General features: G+C 38.2%; 1 protein-coding gene across 6 annotated transcripts in view; it reads left to right on the forward strand.

Annotated features, from left to right (window-relative positions):
* The window catches only part of CNTN6 (contactin 6), a 308,540-nt gene that overhangs the window by 180,781 nt on the left and 106,945 nt on the right, over positions 1-20,814 (forward strand). For all 6 annotated transcript variants that reach the window (XM_005547638.5, XM_074033771.1, XM_005547637.5 and 3 more), the window contains exon 5: positions 6,463-6,558. In XM_005547638.5, coding sequence (XP_005547695.2) covers positions 6,463-6,558 — 96 coding nt within the window. The remainder of the gene's footprint in view (positions 1-6,462; positions 6,559-20,814) is intronic.

The following is a 20,814-nucleotide window of genomic DNA, read 5'->3' on the forward strand; positions in this document are numbered from 1 at the left end:
CTGGACTCATAGAAACTGGGTCAACTTTGGTCAATGGCCAATCATCTGTGAACCTCAGACCTCAATTTCCTCCTTTACTAAATGAACTTGACAATGGTACAGGTGATTGTGAGGATTACAGGTGATTCTGAGGATTCAATGAGTGTACTTATCAGAGCATCTGACATATAATAGCTATTCTCCATATATGAAAAAAAAATGAAAGAACAATGAAAAAATTTAAAACATTATAATGAAATAATTCATACAGAGTAAATGGGAAAAAAATGATATCATTATTCAGATTTTTAACAACTCAGCTGAGTGTACTATGTCCTTCTCTAAGCATGCACATTTTTCTGGTGAATATTTTCCCTATCTCCAGCTTTTCAGGTGCTGTCTTCTTGGTCTTGATCAATGGGCCCTGGGTACCCATAGCCTTCCTCAAAGCTTATGAGACTTGGCAAACCACTGGCCTCCTTCTGTGTCAGGGGTTGGCACTGCCAAGCGCATCCTCTGATTGTGATCCTCAGGCCTTGGCAGCAGATGTACAGTTTTCTTGATTTAATTAGGCTGAGATTCATTCTTACATGTGGCAGCTGCAAAGATATATTCTCTTTACAATTAGATGTTACAATACTTGTATTGCCTAAACCTTAATTTTAAGTACATTTTGGTGGCCCTTGTCCCTCCTTTGCCCCTTGGTTGCTTCAAGAGACAGCATATGGCCTAGTAATTCTTTAAAGCTCATTTTATGGGCCATTCTCAGGCACTTCCTGCTGGCCTCTGGAACAGAGCCTTGTTTGTGACTGCATTTTTGCTTATGCTCCTGCCAAATTCTTCCTCCAAAACCAGCAATAAAACCACAGGACCTGATAAGCCATGGCCATCAGAATGGTTTAATGAGAGCAACCTCAACAATCGAGGTCGTTAATAGCAACCATCACTGCAGGATTTGTATCCCGTGTGCAAGGGCAGGCTGGGCAGGTCACCTTTGTGGTCTATGAGAATATCTCCAAATATTATAGAATTTGAGACCATCTCAGAGAACGATCTCATTCTAAGCAATTTTCTTTTAAGCAAAAATGGATAAGACAAAAATAGAAACTGATGGTTCTCTCTGGCCTCTCCTTGTAGAAGAATAAATCTAGAGTTCTTAAAGGTCTTACAGAGCAAAGAAAATATTCATTGGGTGCTTGTATGACTACCTAATTCAGTCACCCTTGCCTCAGAAAATGATCTGAATTAAATCTTGTTTCCAGCCAGCAGAAGGGTATTTGAAATACAGATTGGATCTGTACAATAGACCTTGTTCAAAGCATATTCACATAAGATGACACATAGTTTAAATAAGGCAGAATTATATCTTGTCTATGATCTATGTGCTATTAAACAGTTTTAAAATGTGAATTATTAATTAAAACCTGTGAACTAGTAACATTTTGGAATGACTGTTTTGATAGCTAACAGGACTTGTGTGACTTTTGAGAGGCGTTGATTTCCTTTCATGTCAGCTAATAGAAATCCCATTGTAATCATAAAAGGCACAGAGAAATTATGTCACAAGCGGATGCTGTTTAAGTGGAAGTGAACACAGAATATATTAAAGTATCAGTGTTCTTATCAACAGTGTGTTATAATGACTCCTGATTAACACTGAAAAGATGATTGATGTTCCTAGGACTGTGGAGCACTGACAATGTGACATTGAGAGAATTCAATCAAAAGCTTGTTAATTTCATAGACGCATTCAATTTCTCATTACTCCTTTGTGACAGTGTTTGTTTTTGTGACCATTACAATGTAGTCACAATTTAATGGGACCTTTCAAAAATAATAGTAAGAAAAAAACCCTTAAAATTGTCACCTATGATGATTATTACTAGAAACAGAAACAATGATTTCAATATATTAATTTTTCATTTTAAAATAAAGTTTATTAGGCTGATTTTTATTCAGGAGTCACATTTAAACTGATACAAACCAAAGTCATAAAGGACTCCCAAGTCAAGGCAATAGTTCACATCAACAGTGCCAACATATGTAGGCTGATTTAGTTTTTCCATGGCCAAAGAAGAAAGGAAGCATATTTGATGTAAATTCCTCTATGAGAAACATGGTAGGCATGCCAGCTTCTAAATTAGTATAGAGCTAATGACGACTGATTGAGAGCAGGTGGAGAAAGGGAAGCAGGTGTAGTTGAGGATCAGTAGAGTTTATCTTAGTCAAATACTTTTGTTATTAAAAGTATAGAAAATATAAGACTTTCTCAATTTACGTATCAGATCTGCTGAATCTATCTTATTGAACTCATACTTTACATGTATTGAAAAGCAATGCTTACAAAAAGAACACTGATATGGGAAGTAATGTAGTTAGCAGAGATAAACCGTGAATGTTTCAAATAAGATCATCTACCTCCAAAAATTTTTTTGGAACTAGAATGTGATATTTAGCTTGTATTTTTAGATTAGTCTATGTGAACTTTGTATCAGTCAGAGGAAAATGCATGGTTGGCCCTAACCACTTGGAATACCACAATCATGGTAATTACCACTACCAAGTAGTTATAATTACCAAGTAGTGGTAATTACCAATACCCCAGACTTTAGTCTAGATACTTTAAATTCATTATTTTATTTAATCCCCATAACAACCCTGCTAAAAATAGGTGTGTTTATTGCATCTTTTATCTTCCCAAATGACCACCCAATGCTCTCCCATCAGTTTGATTGAAAAATTTCAAACCACCATCGAAAACTTTCTCATCTAACCCAGCAAAAACTCTGCAGTCCATCTTATATAAGCACATATAAGTTTTGTTTTAATTTCTCTTTCCTTACAAAGGCCAATCCTTCCATGTGGGTTCTGATTATCACCCTTCAGGCTTTACAAGGACCTTATTTTATCTGTTTCCTGAATAATCAGTCTCTTTCTTTACTTGATCATTTATTTCAGCATAGTGGCCTCACCCTCCAAACCTTTTGGTATTCTTCCTAAATCTCACCTCTTATTCATAGCCAACTCTAAAGAGTTCTCATGACTGTGATCTCCATGTCCTTATCTGCTATCTACTATCTACTTCTCAATTAATATTGGCTTCTTCCTCAGACTCTACTGAAGCTTTTCTTGGCAAGATGACATATGACCAACATTGTTTTATCTTTAATGTTCATGTATTATTCCACCTCTAGCTTTTTACACAAACACTGTCTCTCTCTCATCTCTGTGGGTCCTCTACCTCTAAATATGGAGGTTTTCTTTTTTTTTTTTTTTTTGAGACGGAGTCTCGCTCTGTCGCCCAGGCTGGAGTGCAGTGGCCGGATCTCAGCTCACTGCAAGCTCCGCCTCCCGGGTTTACGCCATTCTCCTGCCTCAGCCTCCCGAGTAGCTGGGACTACAGGCGCCCGCCACCTCGCCCGGCTAGTTTTTTTGTATTTTTAGTAGAGACGGGGTTTCACCATGTTAGCCAGGATGGTCTCGATCTCCTGACCTTGTGATCCGCCCGTCTCGGCCTCCCAAAGTGCTGGGATTACAGGCTTGAGCCACCGCACCCGGCCTAATATGGAGGTTTTCAAGCTTAGCTCCTAGACAATTGTCCACCAATTTGCTCATGCCAAAAGTTTAAGAGTCACCCCAGCAGGTTTACATTCATACCTATGACTTCAAATGTGGTGTATATGCTGATAAATCCAATTCTTAGCCCTAAGCTTGTTTTCCTGCAACTAGACGGCCCCATCTGGGGGTGATGGGAGACAGTGACAGATCATCAGGCATTAGTTTATCACAAGGAGTGTGCAACCTAGATCCCTCACATGCGCAGTTCACAATAGGGTTTGTGTTCCTGTGAGAATCTAATGCCACTGCTGATCTAACAGGAGGCAGAGCTCAGGAGGTAATGTGAGTGAAGGGGAGTGGATGTAAATAAAATGAAGCTTTGTTTGCTTGCCTGCCACTCACCTCCTGCTGTATGGTTTAGGGGTTGGAGATCCCTGTTTTATAGTATTTGTAATATTGTCACTTAGATAGTTCATGGATAAAACAAATTTAATAGATCCAAAATGAAATTCTCGAATTCCTCTAAACAATACCAATAATTTGTTCCAATTAGACCACAGTAAGGTTGTTAAAAAAAATAAACAAAACTAAAAAAACTACAATATGTAATCTTTAGAAGACTTTAAAATACAAAGAGAGATGTAAGTAAAGATGAGTAATCTCTACTTTCACATCTCCCAGCCATTTCTCTAAGATAACCAACGTGCATTTTTTTAAAAGTCCATTCTGTAACTTTATGCCAATTTAGTAAAAAACTTACATTAGTTTTTTACTGTTTTTCTTCCATAATAGGATAATGATGTATCAATATTTAGTGACTTTTTAAAGAACATGACATTAAGAATGTTCCAAGTCAAACCATTTAGATTTGATGTATTCTTTCTAATTTTCAATGACATGACATTCTATGCATGTTCCAGGTATGATTCAATGATGTGCACTGCTATATTATTAAATTATTTCCAATGCATTTTATTTGTATTTTAAATTTAAGCCAAATGTATTATACATACATAACCCACGATATCCTGCTTACTACTGCGCTTTCATTATGAAACTTTACCCATTATACACTAATAACACTGACTTCTATTCAATACCACAAAACTTCCCTACATTTTTTTAATCCAGAAATTTAATACTGTTTTTTTCATTCTGGAAGCAATGCTTTCCCTGTACCTTACCATCATTGCATGGCTGTCTCTCATCTGTCAGATCAGTGCTCTCTTCTTTTCTTTTACAGGGTATCTTAGGGTAAAAAGTTAAACTGATGGGACAGAGACCCCAAAACAAATGCCTCAAAACAAGATAGAAGTTTACTTATATGTAACAGAATGATCTGAAGTTGATGTTCCAGATTAGCTATGTTTCTGCTTCAGGTCCGCTCAAATACCCAGGTGAATGGTGGCTCTTTTGTGTTCAACAAGTGGCTTTCAAGACCTCCCATATCATTGGCAATTTGGCAATTTAGGTGGGTGTGGTGGTAGGTGGATCAGGAACATCAAAATTTGTGGAGATTTCCTCTCAAACATAGTAAATGAAAGCTTCATTCATCATTTTTTCTTGCCATATTTAGCCGCAAAGAAGCCTGGGAAATGTGATCTCTGGTTAGACAAGCATGTTTGATCAACAAATCTACTATTATGGGAGACGGGAGAATAGATCTTGGTAGACAATTTCAGTCTACACTCAAGGACACTAACCACAATTTGTAAATGATGTATGTATTTCTTTTTAAAACAATATTCTGGTCTTCCTATTAGGTAGTAAACACTATAAGGGTAAAATACCTGCCTGTTTTATTGTTTTATTCACAAATAAACCTTCTCCCTTTAATACAACTTCTGTCTTTCAGTATGTCCCTTTTTTTTTTTTTTTTTTTTCCTCTTTTTGAGACCAGTTCTAGCTCTGTCGTTCAGGCTGGAGTACAGTGGCACAATCTCGGCTCATTGCAACCTCCGCCTCCTGGGTTCAAGCAATTCTCATGCCTCAGCCTCCTGACACAGCTGGGATTACAGGCGTGTGCTACCATGCCTGGCTAATTTTTGTAATTTTAGTAGAGATGGGGTTTTGTCATATTGGCCAACCTGGTCTCAAACTCCTGGCCACAAGTAATTTGCTTGCCTCAGCCTCCCAAAGTGCTGGGATTACAGGAGTGAGCCACCACACCCGGACTAGGAGGTTAATTCATTAAATAACTAATTGAATGAATGAAAGGATTTTACAGGTAAAGAAACTGAGGCTCAAAGAACTTAACAATTTAGGAGAATGGGTGACCATTCTTCAGAAAGGTGGAAAGATTTATGCCTCAGATGGCTTAACAAGGTAGCTAGTAAGCACTCTTTCAACTCTGAATTTCTGTGATTCTGTTATGTAGGAAATCATCACATTCCAAATAAGATCATGAGACTGCTTTGTAAAGGAGTAAATCAAGAGAAAATTGAAAATATACTTTCTGACTCATTGGTTCTGTCACATAGAACGCTTTCCCTCACACCATTACATCCTAAATTCACATAGATGCCAACCACACTTTAAAATGGCAACCATTAATCTAAGATGCTGGAAGACTGCAGCAAACTTGTGATATACCTTTTTAAAATCACACCTTCCTTGGACAGACAAAGTAAATATGTGTTGGGCTTAACAGATTTCCTGCTAGGCTACACTGTCTGGAAGAATAAAAGCAAACAGATAGAGTATTGTCTTTATCACATACTGTGTTTAATTAAAAAGAAAGAAAGAAACACAAGATTTTGCAAGATAATAATAAGTGCAGTTAAATTGATTGTCAACTAACTCTTCTGGTCAGCAAAGTATGAGATTAATTCCCCTTCATAATAAAAATATTCTTGAGATTCTTCTTTAAAATATTTCTTCTGCAAAGTAACTAATTATAAATCCGCTTTTTTTTTGTTTTCCAAGATATTGAAGACTTTGAAACTAAAACAAGAAGCACAGTATCTGTCCGAGAAGGTCAAGGTGTGGTGCTTCTCTGTGGCCCACCGCCACATTTTGGAGGTATGATGGGGTGATTTGGGTCACATCATTAATGCCGTCACTTGGAGAGTGAGGTGAGCACATCAGGTCTTAGAGTCAATGATCACCTTTTATCAAATCAAAGAAACTGTGAATCTCGTCAAGTGCATTTACTGCAAACAAATAGTTCTATATCCAAATATTTTCTTTTTAAAATATTTGTTCAAGCAGCCACGCAGCAAATATGTCTTTAAAGAGATACAGCATGGCATTGTACGTAGTGTGAGTGCCAGGGCTTTGTAGAGAAACTGACCGCGGCTGTAATTTGGTGCTGTGACAGGCAAACTTCATGACAATGGGGCAATTTCTTTAACCCACTTTGAGGCTTGGTTTTCTCATCTATAAAATAGAGACATTAACTGGTTTGTTTGTTTGTTTGTTTAGTTTTGCTGTAAATGTTAAAGGAGCTAATAAGTGTAAATTGAGTAGTGTAGTAACTAGTACTTTAGTAAGCAAAGGAAGTTAAGATTGTTACTACATTTTTATTTTGGGGCTCTATGGAGAAGCAAATTCCAACCAACACTCCTCTTGGCAATGTCACATTAATTATTGGAAGGATAGACCCCATTAACTGGAAGCAAATTCTGTATAGGACCAAATCCGAATGTCTCCTGGCAACAGTAAAAGTCAAGCAATAAATGCCAGCCTCTACTTTGGAAGACTCTGGATTGGTCAGTGGATTGGCCCGTTGTCAGGGATAGAAACTACTTACTGATTCTCATCCCCTTGGGAATGAATTTTCTCAAATTTCCATGATTTGGTAAATTTAGTCATGATTCTCAACCCACAGTGAACATGAAGGAGGTAGTGTGAAAACATCCATGGGGTCATTTGTTATAAACCAATATCACACTGATTATATTATAGAAAGCTTAATAACAGCAAGGACTTACACAGCACAGACCCAAGGACTTTAACATGTCTTAGAGTCTTAAATTTTCACAAAAACTTTTAAGAGATATATGAGTATAATTATTGTTTTACAGGCTCAGTACACTATAGAGAAGTAGAAAGATGTTAATTAACTGGTTTAAGGTCACACAGCTGACAGGCAATGAAGCCAGTATTAGAATCCAGGAAGTCTGGCTCCCAGACCCTCAGCTCTTAACTATCACTGCCCTTGTTATAGTTGATTTCCACTCTGGAATGGGAGAACTTTTAAAATGCATAGGACAGGTGTTTAAAAATAAAATTTAAGCAATTTACTTTTAATGTTAAGCCAAATATTATTTATGAGCCTTGAGAAACTTGAAAGCATTTTTCTATTATTATTTTTACACACCCTCATGAATTGCCATGACCAAAAGAAAAGAAAACTAATTCAAAGTTAACAATATCTTATTCAGTATTATTACAGAGTATTACAGCATTATATTCACCTGAAATGATAGGGAAGAGTTGCAATGCTTTTAATGCTATATTGAGATAAAATAATATTGTTTCAGAACACACAAAAATTGCTCAGGCTCTTTTGGTACTTATTTTTTAACCGTATAGAAAATTGTTTTCCAGCACCATAACACAAGATGACAAAATATGCAAAATCATATCAGTTTGTCTTGTCAGTCTATGTCATTTTATGCTCTTATGATATTATTCAAATATTCTTTACACTATTGAAGATTGTTTTCAACTTTGTTTAATCACGAACAAAAGAAATGTAAAATATTTGTAAATGAATCAGTTCCATATGTAAAAAATTTTTTAAAATTAAAAGGCAGCCAGACAGGAGACGCTTGTCCTTGTTACCTTGTCACCTATCAACATTAAAGGATATGTTGATCTTTTAAAGCATGTGAGGTTCTCATTATAGTAGTGCCCGTGGGATCAATGCCATAAAATTAAGTCATAGATATACAAAAACTGCCTTAAATTAAGACCTTTGTAACTGAATAATCTTGCTGCATGGGAGTAATGGCAAATTGTCTAATACCAATTTTTTTTTTTTTTTTTTTTTTTTTTGAGATGGCGTCTTGCTCTGCCTCCCAGGCTGGAGTGCAGTGGCTCGATCTTGGCTCACTGCAAACTCTGCCTCCTGGGTTCAGGCAATTCTCCTACCTCAGCCTCCCGAGTAGCTGGGATTACAGTTTTGCACCGCCATAGCCAGCTAATTTTTGTATTTTCAGTAGAGATGGGGTTTTGCCATGTTGGCCAGGCTGGTCTCAAACTCCTAACCTCAGGTGATCTGCCCACCTCGGCCTCCCAAAGTGCTGGGATTATAGGCATGAGCCATCGCGCCTGGTCCCAGATTTAATTTATGTTACAAGTAGCATCTCATCATAATTCCAAGCATATTTGTTGGCTGAATCCTGTTTCTTGCAGTTAAGGTCCCTGTTTCCTTGATGACTGGCTGTTAAGGTACACTCTCAACTTGTAGAGGCAGATGAATTTTTGGCCATGAGCATTTGTCCATTGTCAAACCCAGGAACAGAGAATCTCTCTCACATTAAGTCCCTTGAACACTTCAAATCTCTTTAGTCAGGAAGAGCCCCATCTCTTGTAAGGGCTCACCTGATATAGACCATGCCTACAAAAGCTGAAGTCAGTTTCTTTAAATCAACCTGTGCTATCTAATCTTATCTAATCATGGGCGTGATCTCTCATCCTGTTACAAGTCACACTCACACTCAAATGAAGAGAATTATACAAAGGCATGAGTCGTTGAAGGTCATCTTGGAATTTTGCCCTACAATATGCTTCTCAAATATTATTTCTTCTGTTTCCAATCTCCCTAAAGGCTCTATATTTCCTACCACACATGGCTCTCACAGAGCAATGTCCTAGAAATATATTAATGGGGGCGGACGGAGTTAACAGAGCACTGTAAAGTAAATGTTGGCATGGCCAAATTATTTTTTAAATCTCATGTGTAAATATTAAAAAAGCTTCTCATAAAGAAAAGTGCCACAGAATCCCCAGAGATAGAAGGTCATAACGGCTGATTTTTTTAAATTTTTATTTAATTATTTTTTTGATATGGAATCTTCTTCTGTTGCCTAAGCTGGAGTGCAGTGGCCCGATCTCCGCTCACCACTACCTCCGCTTCCCAGGTTCAAGCGATTCTCCTGCCTCAGCTTCCGAAGTAGCTGGAACTACAGGCGTGTGCCACCACGAACAACTATTTTTTTTTGGATTTTTAGTAGAGATGGGGTTTCACTTCTGACCTCATGATCTGCCTGCCTCGGCCTCCCAACGTGCTGGGATTACAGGCGTAAGCCACCGAGCCCAGCCAAGACTGAAATTTTTACATCAAATTTTTGATAATTTAATTCTGTTGTCTTTTTCAACATAAACAGTCAGCAAGAATGAGTCTCACAGGGAGTTCCGCAACAAGGGAGAAATCACGTTAAACTTGATATTACCAGAATATCCTGAATTCTTTATGCTTTCTTTTTAGTGTATTCACATAAATTATAGAAAAAAATTTGTTTAACAAGGCAGGCTTGTCAAATATATTTTAGTGTGATATGTGTATACACACACACACACACACACGCGTATAACTTTATAGAACAGTAAGAAAACGTACCAACGTGGCTAAATTTTATAAATTTACCCAGCAAAGAATGGCTCCACAAAACAGAAAAGTGTCTAGTGGGCTTTTCCATGTAAATGATTGGCCACAACCCCATGAAACAGAGTAATCAACATAAACCAAATAAACAGGTACTTTTATAGAGCTGTCCTTTCTTCTGCATAAGCAAACAGAGACCTGACTCCTGCATAGGCCTTCTGTGAATGCTTTCTACCCAGTTTTGAAGCATAAACGCAAATGTGCTGCTCCTCTAGAAAGAAACGGTTTTACACGGAAAGGTTATTTTAGCAGAGAAGGCATCATAGTGGAAAAGAAAAAGAACCTAGGCAATAATGCCAGGACACAGTTCAAGACACTCTATTTTATCATTTCAAAATGTGGAAGCAGAATAGGCACCATTCTCTGTAATCTGAGTGGAAGAGTATATTTCTCTTTTAATCCTATTCCCTAATCAGAGATGGGTTTTGTGATTGTAACTGAATCTCTGTCCTTTGGACCAGACTCAGCCCTTGTTCCCATCTTTCCAAAAAATCTTATCTGTAAAATATTTCCGAGAAATGTAGGTTTCACGAAGTTTTGTAATGACAGCACAGAGAGGACTACAAGGCACATCTGATTACAAAACTTCACTGAGATTCCTGTTAGACACCTCCTTCGTTCCTCCTAAACGCTCTCACTGGTAGGCTATGACTTCCTACATCTTCCCAACAATCTCCAACAATTCCCTTGATTATCTGTTATAATTCTTCTCCATTTGGACACCTATCTCAGAAAAATTCAATACTCCTTTAGCTTCTCAGTGCTTGGCAGAACGAAATTTAGTAGTTGGCCAAACAAAAATATTTTATTTCTTCCACTATGTCCCTGCAGGGTTCCAAGGTCATCCCTTGGTTCATGCAACAGAAAGAGGCAACACACAACTCTTTTATTTTATTTTTTCTTTTTTTTGAGAGGGAGTCTCGCCCTGTTGCCCCGGCTGGAGTGCAGTGATACCATCTTGGCTCACTGCAACCTCCGCCTCCCAGGTTCAAGTGGTTCTCCTGCCTCAGCCTCCTGTGTAGCTGGGACTACAGGTGCATGCCATCACACCTGGCTAATTTTTTATGTTTTTTTAGTGAGACGGAGTGGGTCTCCAACTCCTGGCCTCATGTGATCCGCCTGCCTCGGCCTCCCAAAGTGCTGGGATTATGGGTGTGAGCCACTGCGCCCAGCCCACAAAACTTATTTTATATTTATTTTATTTATTTATGGGGCATAGGATGCCACTGTGCCTTTGGCTGAACTTTGAGCTGTATGCAGAAAGGTCTTTCCACCATGGATTCTCACTCACCTCAAAAGTGAGCTTTTGTTAAGTTTCAGTCACTCGTCACAAAAAGTCTGCACAAACTATTTGCAACAGAGCTGAAGGCAGAATTTCCTTTAAATTTTGGAATAGACATAACGCCCTTGAAACCAAAACTGAAGGAGGAATATGAAAACAAGTAGTCAATAAACTTTCATGGGCCCAGTGAGTTAGTCCAGCCTCATAGGAAATTTTATTTAAAAATGACAGAATGAAGCAACGATACATATTGTCTACAATAATTAAAACCTCCTTCACTATGTAGTAATAGTTTCACTTTATCCAAAGTAAAGAACACTCTTTCCCTTTATTCGATGGATATGAAACTCTCAGCTGGGCGCAGTGGCTCACACCTGTAATCCCAGCACTTTGGGAGGCCAAGGCGGGAAGATCACCTGAGGTCAGGAGTTCGAGACCAGCCTGGCCAACATGGTGAAACTCCATCTCTCCTAAAAATACAAAAATTAGCCAGGTGTGGTGGCGTGTGCCTGTAATCCCAAGCACTCGGGGGGCTGAGGCAGGAGAATCACTTGACCCCAGGAGGTGGAGGTTGCAGTGAGCCAGGATCACGCCATTGCACTCCAGCCTGGGGGACAAGAGTGAGACTTCGTCTCAAAAAACAAACGAACAAACAAAAAAGAAACTCTAAATCCTGAGCTCATAAAAATTATAAGTTTAAAATTTGATTTAGAGGAAATGTTCCATTCCCTCCTCAGATCCAACTTTCAAGTTGGTAGAACAATTGAATTAATGCCAGAAGTTTGGATCATCTATGTCTGTAGCAGGAAGATAGCACTACTGTCTGAGCCCGCTGTTTGTATTTGCATCAATAAAGACGTTGACAATTCCACTTAAATTAAAAGTCATTCCTAGCAAAGGCTCAAAATTGTGTTATAGAATAAAGAGGAAAATTATGTAGAGAAAAAAGCGCTAAAATTTAATATGCTCTTCCTCCAGTTGGTGCGTTTGCTGTTTCTGGAGTAAATGAAAGTGCTTTTGTCTTAGTGGGTAGGTCAAATTGGCAGTGGACATGTTACTCTGAGGCCCTTTGAATGTGTAAAAGGCAGACAGGCCCAATAGTCCCTGTTGGTATAATAATAATAGTAACGATAATAACCATATTATTGAACTTGTACACTGAGTATTCACTCAACAAATATTTATTGTGTAGTTACTAAGTGCCACTCGTTTTTCCGCATTTTAGTGATAAAGTGGAGAGGAGAGACCAAGTTTTTAGTTCCATGAATCTTATAATAAAGAAATGTAAAGCATGACAGGTGGTAATAAAAGCCAGAAGAAAAATAAAAGGGGATAGGAAATAGTAGATGTTGCTATTGTATATTCTAAGGTAAAAGAAGGTTGCACTGCCATTTGAGCAGAGAACTAAAGAAGTGAGGGAGTGAGACATATTAAGTAAAGGTAGTTCAGGTGGAGGAAAGAGCATGTGCAAAGAATCTGCAGGGAAACCATGTCCAGCGTGTTGGGAGAATGGCACTGAGGTCAGCACAGGTGAAGTAAAATGAGCAAACAGGAGAGTATATGAGGACACACAGCCTTACTTTCAGACATTTTAGGTACTTTGCCTTTTCCTGTGAGTGAGATGAAAATTCACTGGGTTATATTCAGAACAGTGACATGCTTTCTCTGACTTTCATTTTTAAAAACTTACTCTGGATAGTAGACCACAGAGGGGCAAGAACATAAGCAGTTAAAAAGTGATTGTGTTAATTCATGAGATATAATGGTGACTTGGACCAGGTGGATTGCTGTAGACAAGTAGACAATTACCAATCTTCCGTATGTACCAAAATAATTTCCTGAAAGACTGAATGTGGGTTATAAGAGAAAGAGAAGGGTAAAAGAGAACTCCAAGAATTTGGGACAGACCAACTGGAACATGGAGTATCATTTATTGGGGTGGAGTTGATGAAGGGGGAGCAGGTTTAGGGATGGAGTAAATCAGGAATTTGTTTTAGGAGATGTTAATGTTCAGATACCAATCAGATACAAGGGTGAAAATTTCCAGCAGGCAGCTGGATTACCTGTTTAGCGCAAAAGATCTGGTTTGAAGAGCTAAATTTGGAACTCACCTTATATAAGTAATATTTAGTACTACATAATTAGATAAGATAATGAATACTTACTGTGTACTAGGCATTCAACTCAGCATTTGCAATACCTCAACTCATTTAACATTTTCAGGAAAGATATGTCAATTTTACAAATTGAGTATTGTGTTAAAATTGTTAGTGTTAACTAACAACTATAGTTAACTGAACTAAACTAATAACATAACTTGACCAAGATCTTGTCTCTGGAATTCTAAAGATCCTGTCTAAACACCAGTGCATTTATTCCACTGCCTAATTTTCTCTGGCATAATCTGGTCTAGAAGAGACACTTAAAAGTTGTTGAATAGTACAAGGAGATAGCAAGAGTTCTTTACTGGAGACTGTGTAAACAACCCACGGAGAGGTCGACTGATTTACCTAAAATTAGTGTACACTGTTAGAACCAGGAAGCTCATGGCTTTTCCCACTCTTCATAGCTGGCCAAAGTCAGCCCTCTAGGAAGTTTATTTCTTTAAGTCCCATGTTTGTACATTCCTTCCCTCCACTTTCAGACTCCATTCACTCTTAGAAAGACTGTTTTCGTTGTTTTCCAGCACATCAAACAGAATTCTCCTGTTGCAGCCTGTTACCATTTGTAGAAGCCAGGGTTTTCCAACACTGGTACACTTTGTGGCAGTAGGGCCAGATGTCGGGGAGATAGGGAGTAATTCTTTCTTTCTTTTTTTGTTATCATACTTTAAGTTCTGGGGCACATGTGGAGAAGGTGCAGGTTTGTTACATAGGTATACATGTGCCATGGTGGTTTGCTGCACCCATCAACCGGTCATCTACATTAGGTTTTTCTCCTAATGCTGTACCATCCCTAGGCCCTCAACCCCCAACAGGCCCCGGTATGTGATGTGCCCCTCCCTGTGTCCATGTGTTCTCATTGTTCAACTCCCACTTATGAGTGAGAACATGTGGTGTTTGGTTTTCTGTTCTTGTGTTAGTTTGCTGAAAATGATGGTTTCGAGCTTCATCCATGTCCCTGCAAAGGACATGAACTCATCCCTTTTTTATGGTATAGTATTCCATAGTGTATATGTGCCACATTTTAAAGAAAATGTGGCAATCTATCATTGATAGATAGGCATAATATCCAGTCTATCACTGATGGGCATTTGGGTTGGTTCCAAGTCTTTGCTATTACGATATTAACCTTAAAGGTAAACAGGCTAAATGTCCCAATTAAAAGACACAGACTGGCAAATTGGATAAAGAGTCAAGACTCATCCATGTGCTGTATTCACCATATATTTGTATCCTATGACTTACTCGGTCTCCCTTAGAATTGGAGGTTTCCCAGCAATTCACTGAGAAACTGGCTATGAGATAAGAGTCCGGTAGGACTGGTTTTGCAAAGTACAGGTCAAAAAGACCCCACCGATAAAATGAGATGTGGTAAAGAAGCCAATCAAAACCCACCAAAACCAAGATAGTGAAAAAAGCTATCTCTAATCATCCACACTGCTCATTATAAGCTAATTATAATACATTAACATGCTAAGAGACACTCCCACCAGTGCCATGACAGTTTACAAATGCCATGGCAACTTCCAGAAGCTACCCAATATGGTCTAAAAGTGGGAGCCTTCAGTCCTGGGAATTCTCCTCCTCTTTCCTGGGAATCTAATGAATATTCCGCCCCATGTTTAGCATATGAGCAAGGAATAACCACAGAAATATCCAGCAAGCAGCCCTTTGGGCTGCCATGCCTATGGAGTAGCCACTCTCATTCCTTTACTTTCTTAATAAACTTGCTTTCACTTTACACTGTTGACTTGCTCTTGAATCCCTTCATGTGAGAAGCCAAGAACTCATGTGGCCTCCCAGGCTGAACCCCAGTGTTGGGGTTTGCCTTGAGACAGCTGTGTTTTCATTCCTTCTCCAAGTAGTTTTGGCCAATGTACAACCAGTTCTATAGTTATTTGGAACTTAGCAATATTAGGAACCCATGAGACCTTTATTTAACTGTCATTCGTAGGCCATAAAGACCACCATCTCCTTGATTCCAAACAGTAGGTGTGTAAATCAGAAGGGATCCAATAAAATCCAGGTGATCAAGCAGTAATTGTGGAATGACTGGAAATTCAAAGAGGAGTGGATTTTAAAGGTGTTAGGCACTTTTCTGTGTTACATCATAAACTTCCTCGGCCCTAATATCAATGACTTCAGTCCAGAAAAGGAATTATTCTTCCTGGATTAGGTTTTTGCCACTGAGCTAGCATAACCATGATTTACCACCCAAGAGTCAGTCACATTTAACCCTGGAGCACTACACAAGATTTGCAGTAAAGTACACACATTCTGGAATATTCCAAAGGGGGGATTTACCCAGCAAATCTGAACACTATACTTCAAGTTCTTTATTCTGCTCATTTATTTTCTGCCTCAGGAAACATGCTACCAGTTTTGAGATCTGTTCTACAGTGCCAATAGAAGTTCTCAGTGTCAATGTTTATCATGATGGTTCTCTTTCACATGACATATTTTTCATCTAATAAAAATTACATGCTATATAATGGGTATAATTGCATATATCTTTCTTGTTTGTATTTTAAATATTACAGTACAAGATATAGGGCTGTAAAAGATGTCAAAACATAATCATGCTCTGGGGAAAATAGGATTTGTTGTATGCTTGAGAGAGCAGCAGATAGAGTCTTCAATCGCTTACTGCAGATCTGCCGTTTCTAATAATAATAAAATTGTAGAGGATGGTGTCATTGTGAAACTACAAAAAATGCTTCAGGAAGGACCAATTATCATTCAACTCTAATGCTACTGCTGAATCATCACAGGAAAAATGCATCACAACCATTAATAACCGATAAATGTCATACATGGTGGAGAAAATATTTAAAAATTCAATGGTTTCAACCTAAGTGGATCATGAATTATACATTTAATTAAGAAAAGCCAAATGGGAAGGTTTTTAAACTTCCAATTTGGAAGGTTTTTTTTTTTTCTTTCCCCATTAAAAGATATACAAATTAAGCACAGCAGTGGCTGATGCTGGAACAAAACAGATAAAAGCCCCCAGTGCACGCTGGCTGTTCAGATGAATGGGAAGAGCCAGCCCATGGGGAGAAGGGAGCAGGGCAGGGTGAGAAATACTATGACAGCAAAGACTTGCAGCTTTACATCTTCACCAATTCAGAGGGCACAAAAGGGCGCCTTGATTGTACTCCCAGAGCTGCTGCTACATCTATTCCCCTCTGCTTCTTCACTTGTAAAAATGAAGAGTAGGGCTGGCAGGTCTCACAAATCCCTGCCATCCCAGACATTTTATGAATTTATAAACTAAGAAATGGCCTTTTCTCCAGACTCCAACACACCACTCAAACGCCAATGTACAAGTTGGTCCACCATTAAAAATTCAGGTGTTTCCCTTCCCGGTGTGATTATGCAGAGGAGACAGAGTTTTATCATTTTTATCAATGATTTCCAAAGTGTAGCTCCAGATCCCCCAGTGTTATTGTCACCTGGGAGCTTGTTAGCAACACAGATTTTCTGACTCCTCCTCAGACTTACTGAATCACAAAGTCTGAGGGTGGAGCCCAGCGGCTTGTGGTTTAGCAAGTCTTTCAAGGGGTTCTGATACATGAAGTTTTAGAATCTCTGCTTCAGAGATGCCCATTTAAGAGGGAAAATTTACTTCTACAAGTTTTTATATCAGTTCTACTCCCTGATAATATCACCAATAAGTACTTTACAGTAATTGCAAATGACAGTTTAACTAATTAATCTATGAAGTTCTTAGAAATTGGACACAGGACAGGCAATGTTAATGGGGGAGGGAATGGACAGTGAGGAACATTTGTCTTAGCATGTGAGTAAGGTTGGTTACTTGTGGAGCTTGGGAGTTTTAAAGGAAGGTTAAAGGTGAGGAGGAAGAGTCAAGGAGAGGAAATGAACATAGAAAAAGAGGATCAATTGTAAAGATATTGAAAAGTAGAAAGCTATTGTTATGGGAAAGGGGTTCAGATCCAGACTCCAAGAGAGGGTTCTTGGATCTTACACAAGAAAGAATGCAGGGCGTTTTCATAGAGCAAAATGAAAGTAAGTTTATTAGGAAAGTAAAGGAATAAAAGAATGGCTACTCCATAGACATAGCAGCCCTGAGGGCTGCTGGTTTTCCATTTGTATGGTTATTTCTTGATTATATGCTAAATAATCATTATATACCTCCCCTTTTTAGACCATATACGGTAACTTTCTGATGCTACCATGGCATTTATAAATTGTTGTGGCACTAATGGGAGTGTAGCAGTGAGGTCACTCTCATTGCTATCTTGGTGTTGGTGGGTTTCAGCCGGCTTCTTTACTGAAACTGTTTTATCAATAAGGTCTTTATGATCTGTATCTTGTACTGACCTCCTATCCCATCCTGTGACTTAAAATGCCTTAACTTCCTGCAAATGCAGCCCAGTAGGTTTCAGATTCATTTACACAGTCCCTATTCAAGATGGAGTTGCTCTGGTTCAAACGCCTGTGACACTATTATTAGGGAAAGAGCAAAGATTTGGCATGTGAAGAATCTAGGTTCAAGCCCTACTCCTCCCACACGTTATGAATACAATTTTGGGAAATTACCTTTGCACTTAGTTCTTGCACCCTTTCTGTATAACGGGCTTATTAGCAATATTTTTTTGCCTCATAAAGCAATTGCTGGCGTGATGAAATGCAAGTTTTTTTTCTGAATTTATTATTAATCTTTATGTAATCTTCCCTATTTCTGGACTAGATTCTTCCAGCAGCTTCTAAATATCCCACTATTAAAGAAGGACACACCACATGTAGGAATAGATTGGGAAGTTTTAGCAGCTAAGGTAAAAATGAATTCACCAAGGGAGAGAGGAAAATTACAGTCTCAGGTCCCAAGATTACAGGTTGAAGAATACAAAGATTTCTTGGGCACTAGCGGCAACCTGTAATTTTTGTTAAGTGAAAGGGGTGACATTGGATTTCAGAGAGCTAAAGCGTATTTCTCTCCACAAATAGGCATTGAATAAGGATCCGTAAGCTGAGACATGGCCCTGGGAATTTGCTCAAGATTGTCTTTATTTCACAAAAAGGTTCAAAAGATGAGGAGTCAATGACAACAGGGGAATCTGAACTACATTTTTTCCCTCCTCTTTATATTGAAGAAAAATTTACTATCTAGATGATTCTGGTTTCAAACAAAAACCCTTTGAGCATCTCTTTGGTGGAGACAGCAACAGGCTTAGAAGTGAGGCAGCAAAGAACGTCAGTAAAGAAACTTTGAAGCAAGAGACCACATGGAATGATGAAAGACTCCAATAGGGACTTGCAAAAGAAAATAAAGACTCAATACATGAGAACAGCACAAGAATCTCAAAGCATTTTTCAAAAATTAAAAGCAAATTGCATTTATGCATACTTGATCCAAAAGCATAGACTTGTAGGGAGATCAAAGGAATGTTGAGGGTGGAGTAAACCATTCATAGAAGCTTAGGTTTAATCCCCATCCATTGTCAAAATAATATTTTTTTTGCAACTTCCCAAGTAGTATTCATCCACACTCAGCTTGATCATGTCTAATGATAAAGAGCTCACAACCTAGTAAATCATCTACTGCTATACTTCTAAAATGTAGACTGTTCTTTATTATATTAAGTCTAACAGCATTCTGTCACCTCCAACAGTACCGAGTCCTACTTTTGCCTTCTGGACATTGATAGAGAGGGTTTTATTTAACTTTTTATGCACGTGGCAGCCCTTCAATGTAAAAAGACAGTTGTAATAGGCTTCCAAAATCTTTTTTTTCCAGAGCCAAAGTCAAAGTTTTATCACTTTCTTTTGTGACTGGCCTTTGCTACATTTTGTTTTTTCTCTCTTGATAAACTTGAGATTTTTAATTCCTCTTTCAATAATGGGTGCTCTGAACAAAATATTTCTGTCAATTGCATGCGTCATTTGGAGGGTGTTGAAAACACAGATTCCATGATACCTGGCTCAGACAGAATAAATAAAACTAAATTGCTAAGAATTGAGTTAGCTATTTGTATTTTAGCAAGCTTTTTTAGTGATTCTAATGTGCATCAGGTTTGGGAATCAATGCCTGCATAAAACATAAAACATCAATTTGAACAGTTCAGAGTAAGAATAAGAAATGTTATCCACCCTGTTTTTAAAAGTTGCAGCTCATTCTAGTGTTTAGCCTTTCTGACACTATTCTTATCCTGTTGATTCTTTCTTCCAGTTACACAAAAAAATGCATAGTAATTTAAAATTATAATATGACAGAAACACATTACAAAGAGAGTAAAAGCCTTTTGTATTTCCCTCCACTCACTCTGAGAAAACCACTGTATACATCTCCAGGTTTTTAAATGTAAGAATTTGCATAACCATCACACACACACACACACACACACACACACACAGTTCCCACACTCATAACATGCTTTTTACATAACAATGCTGCTTAGGTTTTTTTCCCACCTGACACTACTTTTATGGTTTAATGACATTTTTTGCATTTTCTCTCTTCATGCACAAGTAGCATTTCTGTGTTCCTGTTGTTCCTGGTCAAATCTTTACTTCATGTCTTCTTCATTCCTGGGAATGATATCAGGGTTGTGTCTGCAGAGATAAATTTCTTTTTACTGCCATCATTTATAAATTGTTTTGAGAAATTAATTATTTTGTTCCTCCCCACTATTAACAGTTTAACTTTTTCCTCCTTTCTCTTTCCTTCCTTCCACCTTTCCTTTCTCTCTTTTTTCTTTCTCCTTTTTTCCTTTATTTCTTCCTTCCTAAAATCTCATTCCTTAAGTGTGTGGTTCATGCTTCACACAATTTTTTTCTTGATGGAAGGGATGACCAAATGACAATATTCCCTCATTCCCATTTTCAAGAGTTTGTCTCTATAGATCAGATTTAAGTCCAAAATAGCTGTCAGTTTGTTTTGTCCCCTTTTACTTTTGGGAATTTAAATTTAATAAGGTTAGTGAAGAATGTTTCAGGTGGTCTGTTCCCAGCTGAGGAAACCTACTGGAACAAATAATTAGCTTCTTTTGTCTCTGCTATGTCTTGCTTCTGTGCCAATTTTTAATGTAAGTATAGTTGGCAAATGGCAGCTCAGCTCTCTGTTTGGACAAGAGGCTCCAAGAAGCATAAACTACTCCCCTGTGAGTTATAATTCCAAAGTGTATGAGGGTCCGTCCAAGTGAAGACTTTTTTTGACTTAGCTGTAGTATATTCCCCTTCTCCACCCTGAGTAC

This window comes from Macaca fascicularis, chromosome 2 (assembly GCF_037993035.2).
Source record: "Macaca fascicularis isolate 582-1 chromosome 2, T2T-MFA8v1.1".
In the NCBI taxonomy this organism is placed as follows: Eukaryota; Metazoa; Chordata; class Mammalia; order Primates; family Cercopithecidae; genus Macaca; species Macaca fascicularis.